The sequence below is a fragment of the Crassostrea angulata genome, chromosome 9 (assembly GCF_025612915.1).
Source record: "Crassostrea angulata isolate pt1a10 chromosome 9, ASM2561291v2, whole genome shotgun sequence".
NCBI classification, from domain to species: Eukaryota; Metazoa; Mollusca; class Bivalvia; order Ostreida; family Ostreidae; genus Magallana; species Magallana angulata.
The window spans coordinates 20,275,751-20,294,081 of record NC_069119.1 but is presented as its reverse complement, the minus strand read 5'-3'; the positions used below and the strand labels follow the sequence as shown (position 1 = coordinate 20,294,081).

General features: G+C 34.8%; 2 protein-coding genes across 2 annotated transcripts in view; one reads left to right on the top strand and one right to left on the bottom strand.

Annotated features, from left to right (window-relative positions):
• The window catches only part of LOC128162921 (uncharacterized), a 39,053-nt gene extending 31,982 nt beyond the window's left edge, over positions 1 to 7,071 (top strand). Inside the window, exons 6-9 of the mRNA XM_052826339.1 lie at positions 670 to 763; positions 2,781 to 2,943; positions 5,565 to 5,667; positions 6,888 to 7,071. Of these exons, the coding sequence (XP_052682299.1) occupies positions 670 to 763; positions 2,781 to 2,943; positions 5,565 to 5,667; positions 6,888 to 6,961 (434 nt within the window). The 3' untranslated portion in view covers positions 6,962 to 7,071. The remainder of the gene's footprint in view (positions 1 to 669; positions 764 to 2,780; positions 2,944 to 5,564; positions 5,668 to 6,887) is intronic.
• A 4,287-nt stretch (positions 7,072 to 11,358) lies between these two features.
• On the bottom strand, positions 11,359 to 16,888 carry LOC128163891 (kielin/chordin-like protein). The gene is made up of 7 exons (XM_052827572.1): positions 16,731 to 16,888; positions 16,127 to 16,282; positions 15,491 to 15,625; positions 14,184 to 14,357; positions 13,122 to 13,289; positions 11,967 to 12,278; positions 11,359 to 11,481 (listed from the first exon to the last, which is right to left on the bottom strand). Exons 1-7 carry the CDS (start codon positions 16,795 to 16,797, stop codon positions 11,441 to 11,443), a joined length of 1,053 nt encoding a protein of 350 aa, XP_052683532.1. The 5' UTR covers positions 16,798 to 16,888; the 3' UTR covers positions 11,359 to 11,440.
• Between the last annotated feature and the right edge of the window lie 1,443 nt (positions 16,889 to 18,331).

The window sequence follows — 18,331 nt, the reverse complement described above, 5'->3', positions numbered from 1 at the left end:
TAGTAACAGGTCTCCAAAAACGATCACAGGAACGTAGTATCAGTTGGGGGGGGGGGTATTTTTGGTGCAGCAAAGATTTTTCTTAAATTTAGTTTCATGGAGTTGTGTCCCCCCCTCCCCCTTATTTGGGGACCATATAAAAACGTAGTGAAAGTCAGGAGAGAACAGGAAAATTGAAGTTATAGGTATACTACCCCCCTCCCCCACGGATTAGGATTTTCATGATTATGGGAACTTCGGGGTTCTTTAAAAAATAATATGCTTGTCAAATTAAAAAAATTACTTGCTTGTCAAATTGTTTTGGAATAATTCTCTCCCCTCCCACTTTCAAAAACGATGCTACTTGCCTGGATCGACCCATCAACACCCAATTTTACAACCGGCTCAACCAATACTATGCTGATAAAAACAAACCGGAATAGCGGCGGGAAATTAAGCAATTGATTTTCTTGATTTATTCATTGTTCCGAGGATTCTTAATGAAAATAAATACGATTAACATTTATAGTGGATGGTTATTTATTGATTTATTGTACAACATTTTTTGTACTAAATTACAAACCAACCTCAGAAGGAGCTTCGCGTCGGTTGACAATGGTTTTCTTTGGGTGTCAATTTCAACTGTTACCCTCCCAAACATATTTAATTGAATTGTGTCAAATTGCACAGATCCACGATATATCGTCCGTCCAGAAAACTGTTCAGCCGAGAGCACCTATTACCCAAGCCATAAAGTGGAACTTTTTGATGTACATCATTCTGGGTAAGTGCATTATGATACTTGCACATATATAAAATGTATGGCTACTTATTAAAAAACAGTCAGTATTTCTAAAATAAAAGATGTGTTTGAGAGGAAATGACACCGACATTTATAAATTCAATGGCACGATTTTGTAAAAAATCAATCTGAAAGCTCAATTGAGCTGTTCTGAACAAATTGTGTCGTCCGTCTGTCTTTTTCTACATCTTCTCCAGAACCACTGGACCAATTTTAACCAAACTTGGCACAGAGCACCCTTAGGGTAAGTGGATTCAAGGTTGTGACTGCGCCTTTTTACACACGAAGATAATTAGAAATAATTACTATTAATTCAATGGTTTATTGACTTCACCATGTTGGCATACAGTCAAAATGAAATCAAATGACAGACAAAAGAACATTTTAACATAAAAGCTACAGCATGTAAGACAGTTTTATACAATACTTCATAGTCCCTGGAACTGTTTTCTCTGCATAAAACATTTATCAAAGTAGATACAAAGACGTTTTGTAGTATTATAACCACATAGATTAAAAATTTCTTTTATGGGATCAATACCACAGTACAATTTATCATTGAAAATATCACAATAATGAAATCGAAGATTGTCATTCACAGAACAGTGAAGTTCAAAATCTTTTTCATTTTCGACTAATAATTGACAAGCATAGCATACACGTTTTTCTTTTGGGATAATTGGTTTACAATATCTACCTGTTTCAATGAATAGTGAATTCGAATGTTCACTTATTCTTAATCTTGTTAGCTGGAATCTTGAATGCTTTTTCAAGGAAAACTTTAAGTAATCTTGCAGCTTGTACTCGATAGTATTTAATATTTAACATTCTGAGGATTTTAGATCTAGTTTATAGTCTGAGATCCATATTTCAGATCCATATGTTATAATTGGTACAATCATTGAATGGTAAAATTTAAGTAACACTTGAACTGAAAGATTATTATTTCCAGGTATACTTGATTTTAGTGCATAATATGCCTTTTTAGCTCGTTTTGAAAGTTGCTCAGAGGCAAACTTAAGCTTTCAATTTGATGTAAACACTAGTCCTAAGTATTTATATTGATCTGTTATAGGTACAATAGTATGCTTATAATAAAAACCATACATATCTTTTACTGTTGTTTTTCTGGAAAAAATCATTGCATTGGTTTTATCCATGATAACTTGTAACTGCCAATCAGTACAACATTTTTCCAAAGCATTTAGACAATGTTGGAGCCCAGATGGAGATTCAGAAATTAAAACTAAGTCATCAGCAATTGATTAACAGGCATTGAATCTAAATATGCTGGTAAAGTATCTGAACTATGCAAGTGTAGAATCAAATTCGTTAAAATCAAAATCTTGAGTAGTCGGGTGAAGCCACATTGGGGATCCAATTGTACAAAGGAAAACATTTTAATTTTTCACCAAAAATGAAATGTTATCACATATGGTTTTACTTATATGCAAGCATTTTGACATATTGCTGATTCTTTAAAATTGTTAAGACTCTGGCACCTGGTCGATTCACAAGAAATTCAGAGTTTTATATGATTTTATCTCCATATATAAACAATTGGTTAGGATCTTGTTGAGAACTACGATGTTCAACATGTGATATGACTATAAAATCATCCCGTTAGAGAAGGGACTTGATTTTAAACATAAAAATATCCAAGGGGAAATGGATTTTTATAATTACAGGATCCACATGTTCTCTATTACATTGTCCAGATATTTTGTGTTATGACTTCATTAAGGTGATTTTATCATTCCTATTGTTACTCAGGTGAGCGATGTGGCCTATGGGCCTCTTGTTTCAAAATATGAATACCAAGATTAGTTAATGATGCATTGTCTTAAAAGCCATATTATGATATGTTTACTTTTTTACCAAGTATATTATATTTACATAAAATAGTCGAGGTAGAGAAAATTGAAAGTTGTAAAAAATGTAAAAGAACCAAAATAAATCAGTAATTTTACCATTTTCTCTCACATGTTTGTTTCCTCAGCTGTCTACTGGAGCCCTACCTGATGGAGATGTTCAGTTCCGTGGGTCACGGCCAGAGCAGCGTCAGGGCACCTGTCTACTCCTTCCACTTCCCAGGGGCAAGTTATGTCACCTTCATCTGTAACGTCCGCATCTGTACCAAATCCTCTTACAACTGCGACCTGGTTTGAATATTCACATTTACCTTTTTAATATTGAATGGCAAAATTCTAAACTACTTACATAGCTATTTTTTATATAAATCATATATTTACTAAGATAGAGGTTCATTGTATTTCATTTCCATAGAAAGTTCGTATCCATGCACATGAATGTAGTTAAATATGTACTCTGCTTGAGGGCATATAAACACTATCAAGACCGATAAATAAAACACACATCCCTAAATGATTTGTTAAATATTTAATTTTGATACAGTTAAACTTCGATATCTTGAACACTGATATCCAGGGTTTCACATTAAGTTCTTTAATAACTACTCACTGACCAGTCGGGCTACCTAAGCAATGTTTCACTAGCCCTGACTCTTTTACCACTAGCCCTGACCAATTTTGACAAAAATAAACTAAAAGTAATGAGAAACATAAAATTTTAAAGACTTGGCTCTGTTTAGTTGTACTGGATTATCTTTACCAATAATGATTCATTCAAACAGTATTTTAGGATTTTACAATCTTGCGCATGCGCATTACATTCACGCTTAATCACAGGATGCTCTTTACTTAATGTTTCCACAATATTACATTTGCATGGATAAACTAAAAAACGATGCTATATATTCTGTTCGTGAAAGAAAATACGGGAGATAAATCTAACTCAGTGCATTTTATATGAAAAATTCCGAGAGTTCTGAATGTCAACATGGTGTGCAAATTTGATGTATCTAATGCCCGACATAATATGCAATGTCAACCCGTGCAGGCACGGGTCAAAGTCTAGTTTAAATTAATTAGATTTGAAATCTATACTACTATATTAATTTTTGGGCTTTAATACCGAGAAATCGGAAGAGTACTGTGTCTTTTGTTTTATATATTTTAAACATCATTGAAGATTACCAATTTGTTTTTATTTTTTCTCAAACAAGCTTTGCTAATTAATAAATCACGAAAACTTCTTGAAAAAAATCCGGAAGTCATCTGGATTTTCTGGTATCCTCTCGCCAAGGCTTGGGGATAGAAAACACACAACTCGTTGGATAAAAATCATAAACCATTGCAATCATGAGAGTTCCTAGTATACATAATCATTAATGGTCAGAATGCTGACCACCAATGCATCTTTATATCATTACTGGATACTGTATCATTAAAGGTCGCTTATATACATGGCAGCTAGTCTGTTTTTCTCCGTAGTTGATCAACGCCAAATAACAGTTTTTGATTCCTTCCTTGGTCTTAATTCTCCTGTCCGTGTCCGTTGAGCGAGTCCGTATTTGATTCATTAGCTCGGTCTAAAGCTATTCTCCTTGATTTTGACTGTTCATATAGAACTCAAATTTTTCATTTTTAGCTCACCTGAACTGAAGGTTCAAGTAAGCTTTTCTGATCACCTGTTGTCTGTTGCCCGTCCGTCTTTTCACATGTTTTACTTCTCTAAAACCACTGGGCCAAATTTAACCAAACTTGGTACAAAGCCTTATGGGTAGGGAATTCTAAATTGTTAAATTAAAGGGCGTAACACTTTTTAAAAAGGAGATACATTATATGTAATTGTAAAACAATGAGTATGGGGTGTGTTTTTAAAATCTTCTCCTCAAGAACCACTGCACCACAAATGCCAATATTTACAGAAAAGCTTGTATATATAGTGAAAATTCTAAATTGTAAAAATTGTGACCGTCGGACCAAAACTGGGGCCCAATGCGGGGTTCAAAGTTTAACACAGAAACACGTAAGAAAAACTATTAGACCAGAAAAGCTGTTACTTGTATGGAAGTATCCTCAGGTCATGTAGATTTAAGTTTGTTCAAATCATTGTTCCCGGGGGTAGGATTGGGCCACAATGATGGGATGTGTTTTTACATAGGAATATATAGAGAAAATCTTTTAAAATCTCTCCTAAAAAACTATTAAGCCAGAAAAGCTAAAATCGAAGTTGAAGCAGCCTCAGATATTGTAGATTCAACTTCTTTCAAATCATGGTCCCCAGGGGTAGGGTGCGTCACAAAGGGTGGATTAACTTTTACGTAGGAATATAAAGAGAAAATTTGTTAAAATCTTCTTCTTAAAAACTATTTGGCCAGAAAGGCTCAAATCAAAGTGGAAGCAACCTCAGATATTGCAGATTCAAGTTTGTTCAAATCATGGTCCCCGGGGGTAGGGCGGGGCCACAATGGGGTTGGGGGTGGGTGGGTGTTTTTTACATAGGAATATATCGAGAAAATCTTTGAAAATATTCTGGGAATGTTTTCAGTCCAAAATGTAATAACTTGTGTGAAAGTACGGGTTATGCAGATTAAAGTTAGATCAAACCATGATTCTCTAGAGAAAAGTGGGGCCATAAAGCGGCTTTTTTGGGGGGTGGGGGTATAGGAATAGAGAAAAATCTACTTACAGGTACAACAACATAAGGGGCTTATTATTACCATATATGTATGGAAGAAAATTTGCAGATTTAAAAACAAATCGAGCAAGATCTACTGTACTTAGTTGTCAAGATATTTTGATTTGACACCTTAATGCTGATTTGATCAGAGTCAAGGCTGTTGTTGCTCAGGTGAGTCATGTGGTCTCTGGGCCTCTTGTTTTTAAAAAGACTTAAACTTTTTAATGGTCTAACTCAGGGTGTGTGTAAATCCAAAAGAGCCGCTCGTGACGTCAGTGATGACGGGGTACATGGTCGTGATCAGCTGTCTGTGTCGGTGTACGTAGGACGTCAAGCGTCAGGTAATCTTTGGTGGCTCTAAGCCTTTTTCATTTGTGTTAGGCCAGTGCCAAAGATCGTAACATGTCTAATAATCGGCAAGTTTGATGTTGATGACAGTTTATTGTTTGCTTCCGTTGATCGTTCATATTTCTTAATTTTATTCAGCCCTATATATTTACATCTACCAAGCATAATTTCCTCTATTTCTTACGGAAACTTATAGTTAATTCATAGCTCTATAGAAACAGCAAGACTGAAATCTACACGCCCTATTTATCGATTGGTCGAAATCTACAGCGTCTGAAAGTGACACAGGACTGAAATTGACACGCCCTGTTTATCGATTGGTCTGAACCTACAGCGACCTTAGTAAAATCCCGGACTGCACGAAATAATCATGACGATGCCAGACTCAAAGTCTCACAGGATATGATTTGGCTGTTTCTTTTAGCTAACGTACTTTTGTACATTAACAGTAATTTAGTGAATTTTACTAACTTTTCATAATCAGTTTATTAATTAGTTAAAGAGAGATGTAAATATAAACAATAAAATGCTTTCTTTGATGATCCATGCGGATTATGAAGGTAGCGATCATTGCAGGAAAAATTTACATAACCCGCTAACGCGGGTTATGTATTTTTCCTGCAATGTCGCTGACATTATGTTGGACTAATGTCAATAAGTAAACACTGCGTTTGACATAATTATGTAAATACATGTTTTAAAGAAAACGATACTTGTAACAAAGGAAAGACACGTTTTAATTAATAAAGGATCCTTTATTTTTCGTATGAAGCCTAAAGTTTATGTTTTGTATATTGATGTGATATTTAAAACAATACGAATTTCTAGAGTTGCTGAGATGTCGGAAATATGATTATTTATGTTTACTCATATAATATACATGTATCAATGATATACATGTTAAACATAAGGTATCAATACCAAGGTTTCTAACAACGCAAATTCTTTGAAATCAACTTTTTTTCGATGTTATCAACAGTCTCTTGAAATACACGTTTAAAGTGGTTTTAGAACAATCTTGTGATTTATGCCCTGTGTCTGCCTTTTGCTGCAATTTTCAAAGTTCAAGAAAAGTAATTTGATTTGTTAACACGATAAATTAAATGATATATTTTTGAGGAACTAATTACCCTCACCGCTCAGAGAAGAGACGTCACAATGATTATTTATCAATTATAATACATCTAATAATATGTACCTGTTTTATTTACAGGAGTGGGGAAGCTGTTGCAATCGTCCACGCTCGCTATTGTGATCATTCTCGCCTGGATCAATGTATTTCTTTAATGATGTCTGTACAGGAACAGTGACAGACTAAGCAGTTATCCGATATGTCGATACATACATGTACATGATGCATGACTTTAAAAATCTGAAATACATTTATATCATTTGAATTAGTGTTTCTTATTCATTATTAATCTAAACACAGAATCATATGTTCAAACTGAGTCATCAATCTAAAATGTTTTGATACATGATGGAATTGATTTGTATTGAGCAGCCACGTTTAAGGAAACAAAAACTTTCCTTTCCTGGCGGCTTTTAAATAAATCTGCTGAATTTACATAATGTCATATGAAAAAGAATATTCTTAAAAAGTTGTGTATAAAATGATTCACACATTAAACAAACTAGTAGTCTTTGTCTTGTTTTTGATGATAGTATCTTAAAGTCAGAAATTTTCTGTTAAATGCTCCACACCTTTCTTCCCGCATACCAAAGAAAGAATTTTAGTAAGAAGCAAAGTTTACAAACATTGTTCGTAATGGATATTTTAATGAAAAATCTGAAATATATAATCTGAAATATAAAAGTATTTTAATGAGTTCATCCGGTGACAACCACCGGATGAACTGAAAACTGCTATAGTAAGTAATGTGTCGGAAGGCAGTTTCAAGCTATAGGAATTAAAACGATGTCTCTTAATATTTATATTTTCCAGTGTCTTTGTATATGATTACACTGCGAATCGATTTTGTAATGTGTAGTCCAATAGAGATCATCAAATGAATGATTATTCAAAATGATATTCAATCAAACAATTGCTGAAAAATATATAAGTAATAAGGAATCATTCTTAGAATATTATGAGGTGGTTCAATACGGTCTAGCGCAGGCACGTAGCATCGGAGCCCCCCCCCCCCCCCCACTTTTTTTGCGCAGCAAGGATTTTTCTTAACTTTACATACAAAAAAATGAATTAACGTGGAGCCTCCCCCCCTACTTTTATGGGACCATGTAAATAATTAATTTGAAAATAAGTAAATGAAATTGAAGTGAATGGCATACTTGCCCCTCCCCCCCCCCCCCCCGAATTTGATCACCCCAAACGTGTTTGATCACCTCATAATACCCACGATTTCTTATTCCTTGAATATATTTGATGTATGGAATACATGTACATGTATTTGCATATGGACTGCAGAATCTGAAACGCAAGATAATTTCAACAGAACTATCTAATTAAATTACTATATGTAATGTGAGCTAATTAAGCGAGTTCCACTGCTGTTTATTTGTTACACCATGCAAATGATGTTGAATTCACAGGAGCGCTGTTCCGTTGTGGGATTTGGTACCGACAATGAATTGTTTTTAAAATCTTTTGATATAGATTCAAGGCTAAAAATACAGTAAAATACTTGCTTTTAGTGGTTCAGGAATAAAGGAGCCTGTATGGAAACTCTCCAGGTATACAAAGTTATCAAACAGTTAAGCGAATTTAAGTGGCATATGTATATGCCTTACCCTTATTTTTTCCTTTCCGATGAACCACAAAACCAGGCATTTAGCAGATGGGGGGGGGGGGGGTCACTTTCTTTCGCAGTAAACTTTTTATCTTCTATTTACAAATAAAATAAAAATTATGACCCCCCTACTTTTTCTGGACCATGCTTGAAACAAACAAAAAAGAAGGAAATTAATTGTAAAATTGAAGATATAGCTAAACGCTAGCCCCCCCCCCCCCCCTCCAACCAACGGATTAGGATTTTTTTCCCGATTTATGAAAGGTGTTTTTTCCACCCCCAATTTAAAAAAACAGGATAAGCACTACGTGCCTGTAGTTGTACGTGCCTGCAAAGTTTGAATCATATATTCAATTGTTCTGGTGTGCAATGTTGCCCATGCCTCTTGCAAATTTCGCGATGATTTTCGCATTGATTTTTTTTCAAGCAGTAGTTTATCTTATTACACCCCCGTCCTTACTCAACCAAAGACTGGTTTCATGTACACCAGTTACAGAGGGTCAAAATTCATTTGACCCTCTCCCCATGGATCTATGCAAATAGATGAGTTCATTATAACCATATCAGATCGAGATCTCAGACGTTGCGTGAATGGTAAAGTAGCTAGGACTTCGTACGATGATGTCTTATTCATAGTTTTTTCGCGCGAGTGGGCGCGAATCAAAATTGGGATCACAGTAACACACACACACATACTTTCAAAAAGGAATACTGTTAACCAATATTTATTCGCGGCGACTTTATTTCGCGATTAACTGCCAATAAACTGGGTCGCGACTACTCATGTTCACGAACATGCCTTATCCAAATTTTTATTGTTATAAAAACTATAGACAAAGGATTGGTTCGCGGCGAGAAATATTCGCGACGACAAGGCTCTCGCTAACCTCGCGAAAATTTCTCGCACGCGAATAAAATTTGGTTTACAGTTCCACCTGCTTGAATATCCTTTCCTATTTTTTCTATGGTTTGAAATTTTAAAAAATGCAGCTGTGTTTTAGTTAATTTTGTATCTATATAACAAAAACATTTTAAAATGTGACTGTTTTATCTTCCGCTTTTAAGCTTACGTGCATTTATGACATCTCTAACATGCGACGACTTTCTGTACCTCACGCTCTATAAAATATATTAGCATCTTTATATGTAATGATCATAAAGCATTAAAATTCTCAGATATGTAAATTGAAATCAGGTGAATATCTCAACGCACGAAATTTTGTCATTTTACGCCGATTTTTCACAATTTAATCGCATTTGTCATTTTGTGACATTACTATTGGATTAACTCTCGTATTGAAAAGCAATTTTTCACTTGATCACTCTCTTTATCTGATGTACTTAGTCTGATAATGGCAAGACGTTCAAGTTACCTAATTTCCTTACTTATAAAACAACTGGCAAAGCGACTAAGTACAACATTATACGTTCCCAAAGTGTTTTAGGCTTTTTTAATTTAGCTTTGATTTTTTGTAACTGTAAAATGTGATTCCTCTTGACATATAAGAGACGCGCTTCACATAATGTTTTTGTTTTTGTTTATGTTTTTTTATGTGTTGATTGTTTCTTTGCAAGACAATGTTTTAGCAATTATAGCGACTGTAACATGTAACATGTATAACCTTATGTTATTGAACTTTCCAAACATAATGTGTAAAAGATTCTTTCTAGCAATGAGACTGTATTTAAAAAAAAATCACTGGATTTTTTTTATTGATTTTGTCAATAATACTATGTAAGAAATATTGTAAGTTTAGAACGGGTAATGTTAAATTACCAATTGAGACAGGTAGATGGTCAAATATTCCAAAAGATAACATAATCTGTAAATTATGTGACTGCAATAAAATTAGATATTATGTTTGAGAGAGTAAGCTCTCTTGGTTAAGTTGAATCAATTATCTGTAATTTCTTATTCATGCCTGTACCAATGATTTTCATCTTTGATATTGTAGTGTGTACCTACTGCACATATGCATTTTCTCTACAATGTAATTTCTGTTATGAGTATAAAGTTCATTGGCATTGTCATTGACTGTGTTTCAAAATATTACTTTTCAGTCAATGTGAAAGATAGCATGATCTATTTAAAAGTAAAAAAATCTGTGTTGTCATCTATGGTAATTTAGTAATTAAACTAAGTATGTTTATCTAATAGTTGCATTACAGTGAATCTAATATATAATGTCTATAACATCAAATCTAACATCTAAGATTAAGAACTTTGGACAAATCCTTTTGACTTTTGTCAAAATTAATATTCAATTTAATTCGTCCTTTTACTTGTTCATATGTTGCCTTATTTCCAATGGTAGATGTATTTAATCTTTTCAATTGTTACTTCTAAAAGATTGTTCTGACATTGTTTTTTTTTCAAATTCTCAAGATTACTCGATACTAATAAGACATGTCAATAAATCTCAAACCCATCAGATAACTGGCACTGCTTAATAGAAGGACAGCATTCCTACAATGGGGGATACCTCTTAATAAGCAATATTTTACAATGTGTAATTTGCGGTGGACAGTGTTAGAAAATCAACAATCTTTATGAAAACAATGTCAATCTTTCTTACAAGTTTCTTGTACATTCAGGTATTGAAGTACTTCGTTAAAGATTTGAAAAAAAAAAACAATGCAAAGGAATAAAGATGGCATGTACTTGGGTGAGTAATGCTTTGTTTTTCGGCTTACAGAGAGATAAAAATTTAGGTAAAGGAGTCTTTAATGATATGCACATTGTCATAGTTTTCTTTGATGTGCCATGAGTTCATGCTTTGTTGTATTTTTTTTTGGCTGACAAAAAAGTGTGTTGTAGGAGTCTTTAAAAAATGATACAATGTATACAGTTTGACATCGCTTCTTTAAGACGCCATGAACTTGGCACGAGTTGATACTTTGTTGTTGTTTTTTACTTAATATAGAAAGGAAAAGTTTGGTGTAGGGTTCTTTAATGATATGCACATTGACATAGCTTCTTTGACTGGTTCTCCTCTTGTAACTATTGATTGGTTCTCTACTTGTGACTATGTCCATGGTCATGGCCGTGGTCACCACCTGTAAAACACGTGAAATTATTTTCAATTAATACATTTATGTGATCAACATAAATGTTTACTGATCCATCGTTATAATAGAAGTGTAACTACGGAGCGGGTGAAAATCATTGATTATCTCCCTTTGCAGATAATTTAAACATGTCAACACAACTTTGTTTATGGTTAATACATATGTAAAGCCAATATTATTTGGGATGAAAACACCATCATGCATTAGAAAAATTCTTTCAAAAGGGGTAGGATATGCTAGGGCAGGTACGTATTTAATGCTCATTCTTTATCAAAGTGGGGATTGAGTTTATTTACCCTTAATACTACATGTTGTACTTGACAAGCAATAAAAATACTGATTATCAATAATGCATGTAAATGTGCATGTATCTTGGGCTGTTACCCTGTAATTATTGGGGTTTTGATATGTTCAAGGAAATTTTGTAATCAATCAATAGAGTGTCTTACATTTTTTAAAAGCCCTAGTATTACCTCTACTAATTGAAGAGCCACTATTAGAGAAGTCGATTTGACCACCGCTCCTAGGAAAGCCAATTGAATCACGGTCTTCGGGAAAGCCGACTCTTTGAGTACGGCCATCGGGTAAGGCGATTGGACGACGGCCATCAGGTAAGCCAATTGGAAAGCCAATGGAACTTCCAGGGTCAGGGAAGCCGTTACACTGACGACGCTGACAGCTGACTCTTCCATTGTTCCCGCACGTGCACTGCCGGCATCCGTCAGTGCTCGTGAACGTCTGTCCACGGCTATAGTGGATGTCCTCAAAGGTACAGTACAGTTGTCCTGTAGAGATGTGCAATGGCGTTAAGATAGAATGCACCACATTGAGGTGTTGGAGAACATTATTGTAATTGTATATATATCTAGAACCAATTTAACAAGACCTTGGACTTTCGGTAGGATGTAACTATCTTTTTCTTACGTCAAAACTGGTTAAAAATGACGCTGGTTTCAAGTGAAATATACACAGATTGCGTAGTCGTATCTCAAAGGCGAGACAAATTTTGTTGATTTCAAAGAGCGATGACCGAGTGGTCAGCAATGTAATAGACAGGCCCACGTCACATTTCTGTTTGACCCAACTACACAAAGCCCAAGCTCCTGTAAAATGGTTCTAAATGTTACTAATAGAATAGTTTCATTATTTTGACGATGAAATGCATTTGTTAAATTGAATTAATATATCAGTGGCAGTTTACTTTCAATGAGATCAATGTATATTTTCAAAATTCCTTATGTAAACAAATGATCTTAAGTTTTACCAAAGTACGCTGCTGTCATATTTCATCTCCTTTAAAGAGTTATCATAAACGTTGTGAATTTAAGGCGACCGTTTTGAGTTTTTTTGTGTGTGAACAATTACATGTATAAGTGTTCCCAAAGGCTATAAAAATGGCTTTCCTGTTGATAAACATATATCAACATATAAATACGGAACATCTTGTAATATCAATACTTATGATTCGGGCAATATTTGACAGATATCGACTTTTGACTTGACGCTTCATAATAGAAATCCCATCGAGTCACTTCTCTAATCAATATGGTCATGTACGTACAGTAAAGTAGACAAAAGAACGCCGTTTTAAGGGTTGATTCTCCTTAATGAGTACTAATATTATTTACCTGGGGTACCATGTCTTCGGTCAACGGAGAAGTCGGGACAGGGATATCTGCTACACTGGATTCCCCCGTCTGGTTCACACGTGCACTCATTGCAACCGTCGGAAGCCACGAATCTCTGGCCGGGTCGGTAGCTTCTATCAAAAGCAGTACAGTATCTGTCTGCTCCTGCTAAAATATAAATGAAAGCCGGGGAATCAGCTAGATTACAATAGTAATACAATGTTTGTTTCCGCCAGAATACAAATAGAATACACATGTAATACAAAATCTGTCTCTACCAGCTATAGAATACAAATGTAAGACAATATCTGTCTCTACCACCTAAAATACAAATGTAATAGATATTTGTCTCTACCAGCTATAGAATACAAATGTAATGCAATATCTGTCTCTACCAGCTATAGAATACAAATGTAATACAATATCTCTCTCTATCAGCTATAAAATACAAATGCAATACAATGTATTTCTTCCAGCTATAGAATACAAATGTAATGCAATATCTATCTCTACCAGCTGGATAACAAATGTAATAAAATATTTGTCTCTACCAGCTAGAATACAAATGTAATACAATACATGTATCTACCAGTTAGAATACAAATGTAATACAATACATGTCTCTACCAGCTAGAAATGTAATACAATACTAGTATCTGTCTCTTCCAGCTAGATTACAAATGTTATACGGTATATGTATGTTATGCAATATCTGTCTCCTCAAGCTAATCTAAGAATACAAATCCAGCTATAATACAATAAATGCAATGTAATACATGCATGTCTTCTCCAGCTAAAATTCAAAAGTAGTGCAAAATCAGTCTCCTTATCAGTCAGTTCAATATCCGTTTCTCCAGCTAAAACATCCAAAGCAGAAAAAATGCTCCCTTGTGATCAAATACAAAAATCATTTTAATATATGCTTCTTTCAGCTTAACATTTTACATGTTAAAAAATTAATTGAAATATTTCATCACTTGCATAATTTCCAACATTTTTCTTTCTGTCGATATATTTCAAGAAAAACAGTGTCGCAACAGAAGTTAACGTTGTCGTACTTACATGGAAGTTTATGACTGTTTGGAATGCATGTGGCACGTCCGGTAATTGTGCACGTGCATCTATCTCCGGCGATGTTATAAAAGACCTCGCCTGGCTGGTATAGCCCACCGTCAGCAATGCATCCAAGGCCTTGATTAGAATGGTCAGGGATGTAAGGCCCCGAATGACCCGATCCTATCAGAGGAAAGTTATAAAAGGTGAATTGCTTTCATCCAAGTGCTGAAATGTTTATTTAAGGAATTTCACAGTGTTGTATTTGTTGCATGAAACCCTTATTGTTAATCTTAATAACTGTGCTGCAGTTACATACACGAATGTTAAAAATGTACTCACGGAATAAACTGTAGAAAATTATCGTAACTATTTTAAGAAATTTAAATTCAATTTATATTAGCTGGCATTATTTACCAGAAACAGAGAAGTTAAAATTGGTACTTGCAGAAATGACAAGACCAAGACCAATGACATTTTTTGCTAGCCTGATGAGGATACATGAATACATGTATATAGAACTATATAAAGTGACTAGCTTACATCATGGATTCCATCTCTAAAACTTCATCTTTTGTCAGAATGGCGCCCCGGGACAGACGAATTGACCTTTTCAGAATTTGGTTACACGACGAGAAATATGTAAAGCCAGGTTGGTGCATTTAGGAAAGAACCTATGTTAGTTACCTTATAACCGTTATTTTGTCTCTCGATAATAGTAAATTTTCAAAGATATCATAGCAAAAATGTGTGCATTCATGAATTCCTAGTTAGTATATGATAATAAATTTGGGATGTTAGATGTAAGCTGATCCCTTGGAAAAACCTATGTTTTACAGTAATAATTAAAAATCAGCTTATTTTTCACCAGGCTAGCAATGCATTTTTATGATCGTGTATAAACAGTTCCTCTGGAGCGTTAGCTGGCCTACTCAAGAACCCAGTCCTTACAAAAGATGATGGTTTAATCAAATATGGGATCTTTGACATTCGGTAGCTCCTTTAACACGTTATTAAGTCTCTAACCTCTGACTGCCTGTTTGCTGTTATTATTCACCTATTATACAGTACCGACTAGATCCAACCTTGCAGAAAGCAGACCCCAACCAAACCCCAGGTCTTTGGTGTAAAGTGGTGTCTGGTCGGTACTGTACTTGATTGCATAAATTCTAAAGTCAAATCTAATTAGGTTAAGAAAACCATATAAAAATTGTTTGTAAGCGGGTTTTTTTTTCTAATAATTCAGCTTTTCCTTTTCTTTCTTGCTTTTTTTTGTTTGTTTTTTGTTTCGGATACATTATTGTAAATGTACATACCTGGACAGCACACAGAGGAAGAATAAGCGGTCCCGACACACGTATAACCGTGAGGACACCGGAAATCTCCCCGGAGGCACGCGGGGGCATCTCCCTCCACGTGGTAAGGGGCACCAGTCGTGCACGGATTGTGAGCTGAAGGATCAGAAATTACAGGTTAATGTAATATTCTTACATCTATTGAGTATATTTTGTTATCTTTTCTACTAGTATTTCTTTAGAAAAAAAACCCAGGCAAATGGTGATTCACTCCTCACAGGAAAAAAATCAGTGTTACAAACTTTACTGAAAAAAGTTTCGAATATTCGCAATATCTGTCGGTTTGCCATCAAATGATATTCCCTATGTTGCTACAAATGCTGAGCGTAAGCTACGGTATTTGCTTTGATGTTCTATGTAGTTTTTTACGTTTCCGTTAAGGTAATATGTAATATGCAAAACATTCGCGATAAATTTCAAGTCAATTGTGTTTCGAGAAATACTACCGAACGGATTTGGAATTATTTATGAATAATTAACTTGACATGCATGGATGTGTATAAAAATGGCATTTATGGTGTAAAAAAGAGCAGAGAGAGAGAGAGAGAGAGAGAGAGAGAGAGAGAGAGAGAGCTGTTTCTTCAGCTGTTTCCTCACTTTTGCAGCAGCGTCCGTTTTTGTCCTGGGTATCCCCGCTACAGAAATAACCCTCAGTACAGGACACGCCCAGCAGGTTACAGTTGGCCTGGTTACCGATCTCCGTGTGGTGCCTACCGTACGGGCATCGTAGTGCGGGGTCAACCTCAGGCTCCCCTAAACAGTGATAAAACAGAACAGGAGGGTTTAAGCAATACATGTTGTAACAATAGGTTTCAGCGTAACTAGTGTCTCAGACTTTATGGTTCAGCTTTGACGACTTTTTCTCTATGGTTTATTTACTTTAAGCTTTTAGGTCTTTTTAGCAACAGATATGTACCTTTGTTGGAAAATTCGGTGTGTATATCCAAATTTTCCTGTTGAGCTACAAATCTTTAGCAAAAGTTTTTTTCACACAACCTTTTGTGGATATGTCATTTTGGCTAATGATAAGATACCGTAAAGAAAGCATTTAAAAATACATTTACAGATGATAAACTTGTTGGGGGATGAGTTCTATTAAAGTAAAGTGCATGTATGTGAATTCAAAAACAACAACAACAACTTTATACAAAATTATTTAATTCTATACGTGATCTGATATATGGTAAATAATCGTACTCACATGGGTTTAATATGCCTAATGCAATATGAAAAGTTGCCAGAAAAACTGCTATTCGAACGGTAGCCATTGTTGCCTCTTTGGATTATCCAAACAAATTCAATAAGCTGAGTACAGTATGTGTACAAGGAAAAAGAAAAAGCTAATGTCATTGGTTAAGACTTGTATAGAACTGATTTGAATTTGAATATCAAATTGATCGCACACGGTGTGTTCTCTCCAGCAGTTTCTGTCACTTCAGAGCGCCGGGGCACAGATTAGTATTGAAATGTATTCATAAACTGGAGTTATGGAGTAAGACTTTGGTCCCAAACAATTAGATCAAACTGAACCGCTCTGACACGTTTTCGATAACTGGTCGTTTCCTCATTAAGAACTTAAACCTATATTATTTTAATTAATGCATGTAAATTGTTTCGAAAGCTGGCCTCGGTGGATTAAATTATGACAAATGAAAATGATGAGCTAGATGTGGTTTAATCAATGTTTGGATTACTGAATAACTTAAAGAGGTTTATCAAATTAGTCTTTTATTCATCTCTACCTGAAAATTAATATGTCGTTGTGAAAACGTGCATGTTGAACAATAGCCAAAATGCATGCAATCCTATGTGTTTACAAAGCAATACACTGATATTATTGTTGAAAGATTAATTTTGCATGCATTAAAATTTGATTTATATTTGCCGCACATACTTTAACTCCATTCGGGAATCTATTCATGCCTTTGCGAGAACATGGTAGTTGCAGGGAACGGCTTGATCTGAATGCCTCTCAACAGCCTTCATTTTGTGGGTTAAAGGTGAATAATTGCGAAATACCTTGACAGCTTTGATGGTGCATATTTTTGTTTTGGCCAGAAACTAACCTTATTTATTAATTATTCTTAGTATTATTTTAAAATTTATAAACCAGTGTATAGTTTTTAACTTTTTAATTAAGAGTTTAGAAGTTTTACAGAGAACAAAAGAAAAAAGGGTAAAAATTAATTTAATTTCATTGTTGGATATTCTTATTCTCCAGAGATAAGGTGCTTATTGTGAAATGTTCAATGTCGTTATATTGCAATAAACCCTCGTATTGTTCTGGTGTGGTTTTCATTTACATATATGGCAACTTTTAATTTCAACCTTTTTTATTTTTCAATGCTCAAATTAATGACACCGTCTCTGTTTTGTGGTAAACAAACGACAAGGAAAAGTGCAAATCTCCTGGGGAAAAACACAAATTAACGTTTCTGATTTTCATTAAAATATTGTTAGATGATGCACGTAGCAACGAGGGGAAAGATCGGGGCAGTCCCGTGCCCCCCCCCCCCCCCCCCTTTGCCCGCTTTCTTCTCGAAGCAGAATTTTTTTTTCTAGTTTACAAATAGAAAAAGAACCTTGAATACACCCCATCCCCCACCCACACACACTTTATTGAAAGCATGTTAGAATTTATAGGAAAAAGGAGCATTACAATTGCTGCGTGACTGAAGGTTTTTATACCAGAGATATAGAGGATATCTATATTGTGTGATTTTATATTTGCTTTATCCAACGAGTTGAAATGGTGTATTTATTCGCGAGGCTTGCCGAGCGAATATAACCATTTCAACGAGT

Coding starts and splice junctions, on each gene's coding strand:
- LOC128163891 (XM_052827572.1), bottom strand. CDS start 16,797: ATGGCTACCGTTCGAATAGCAGTTTTTCTGGCAACTTTTCATATTGCA. Junction 15,626..16,126: donor AAACGGACGCTGCTGCAAAA/GTGAGGAAACAG, acceptor CTGATCCTTCAG/CTCACAATCCGTGCACGACT. Junction 13,290..14,183: donor AAACAGTCATAAACTTCCAT/GTAAGTACGACA, acceptor TTTATATTTTAG/CAGGAGCAGACAGATACTGT.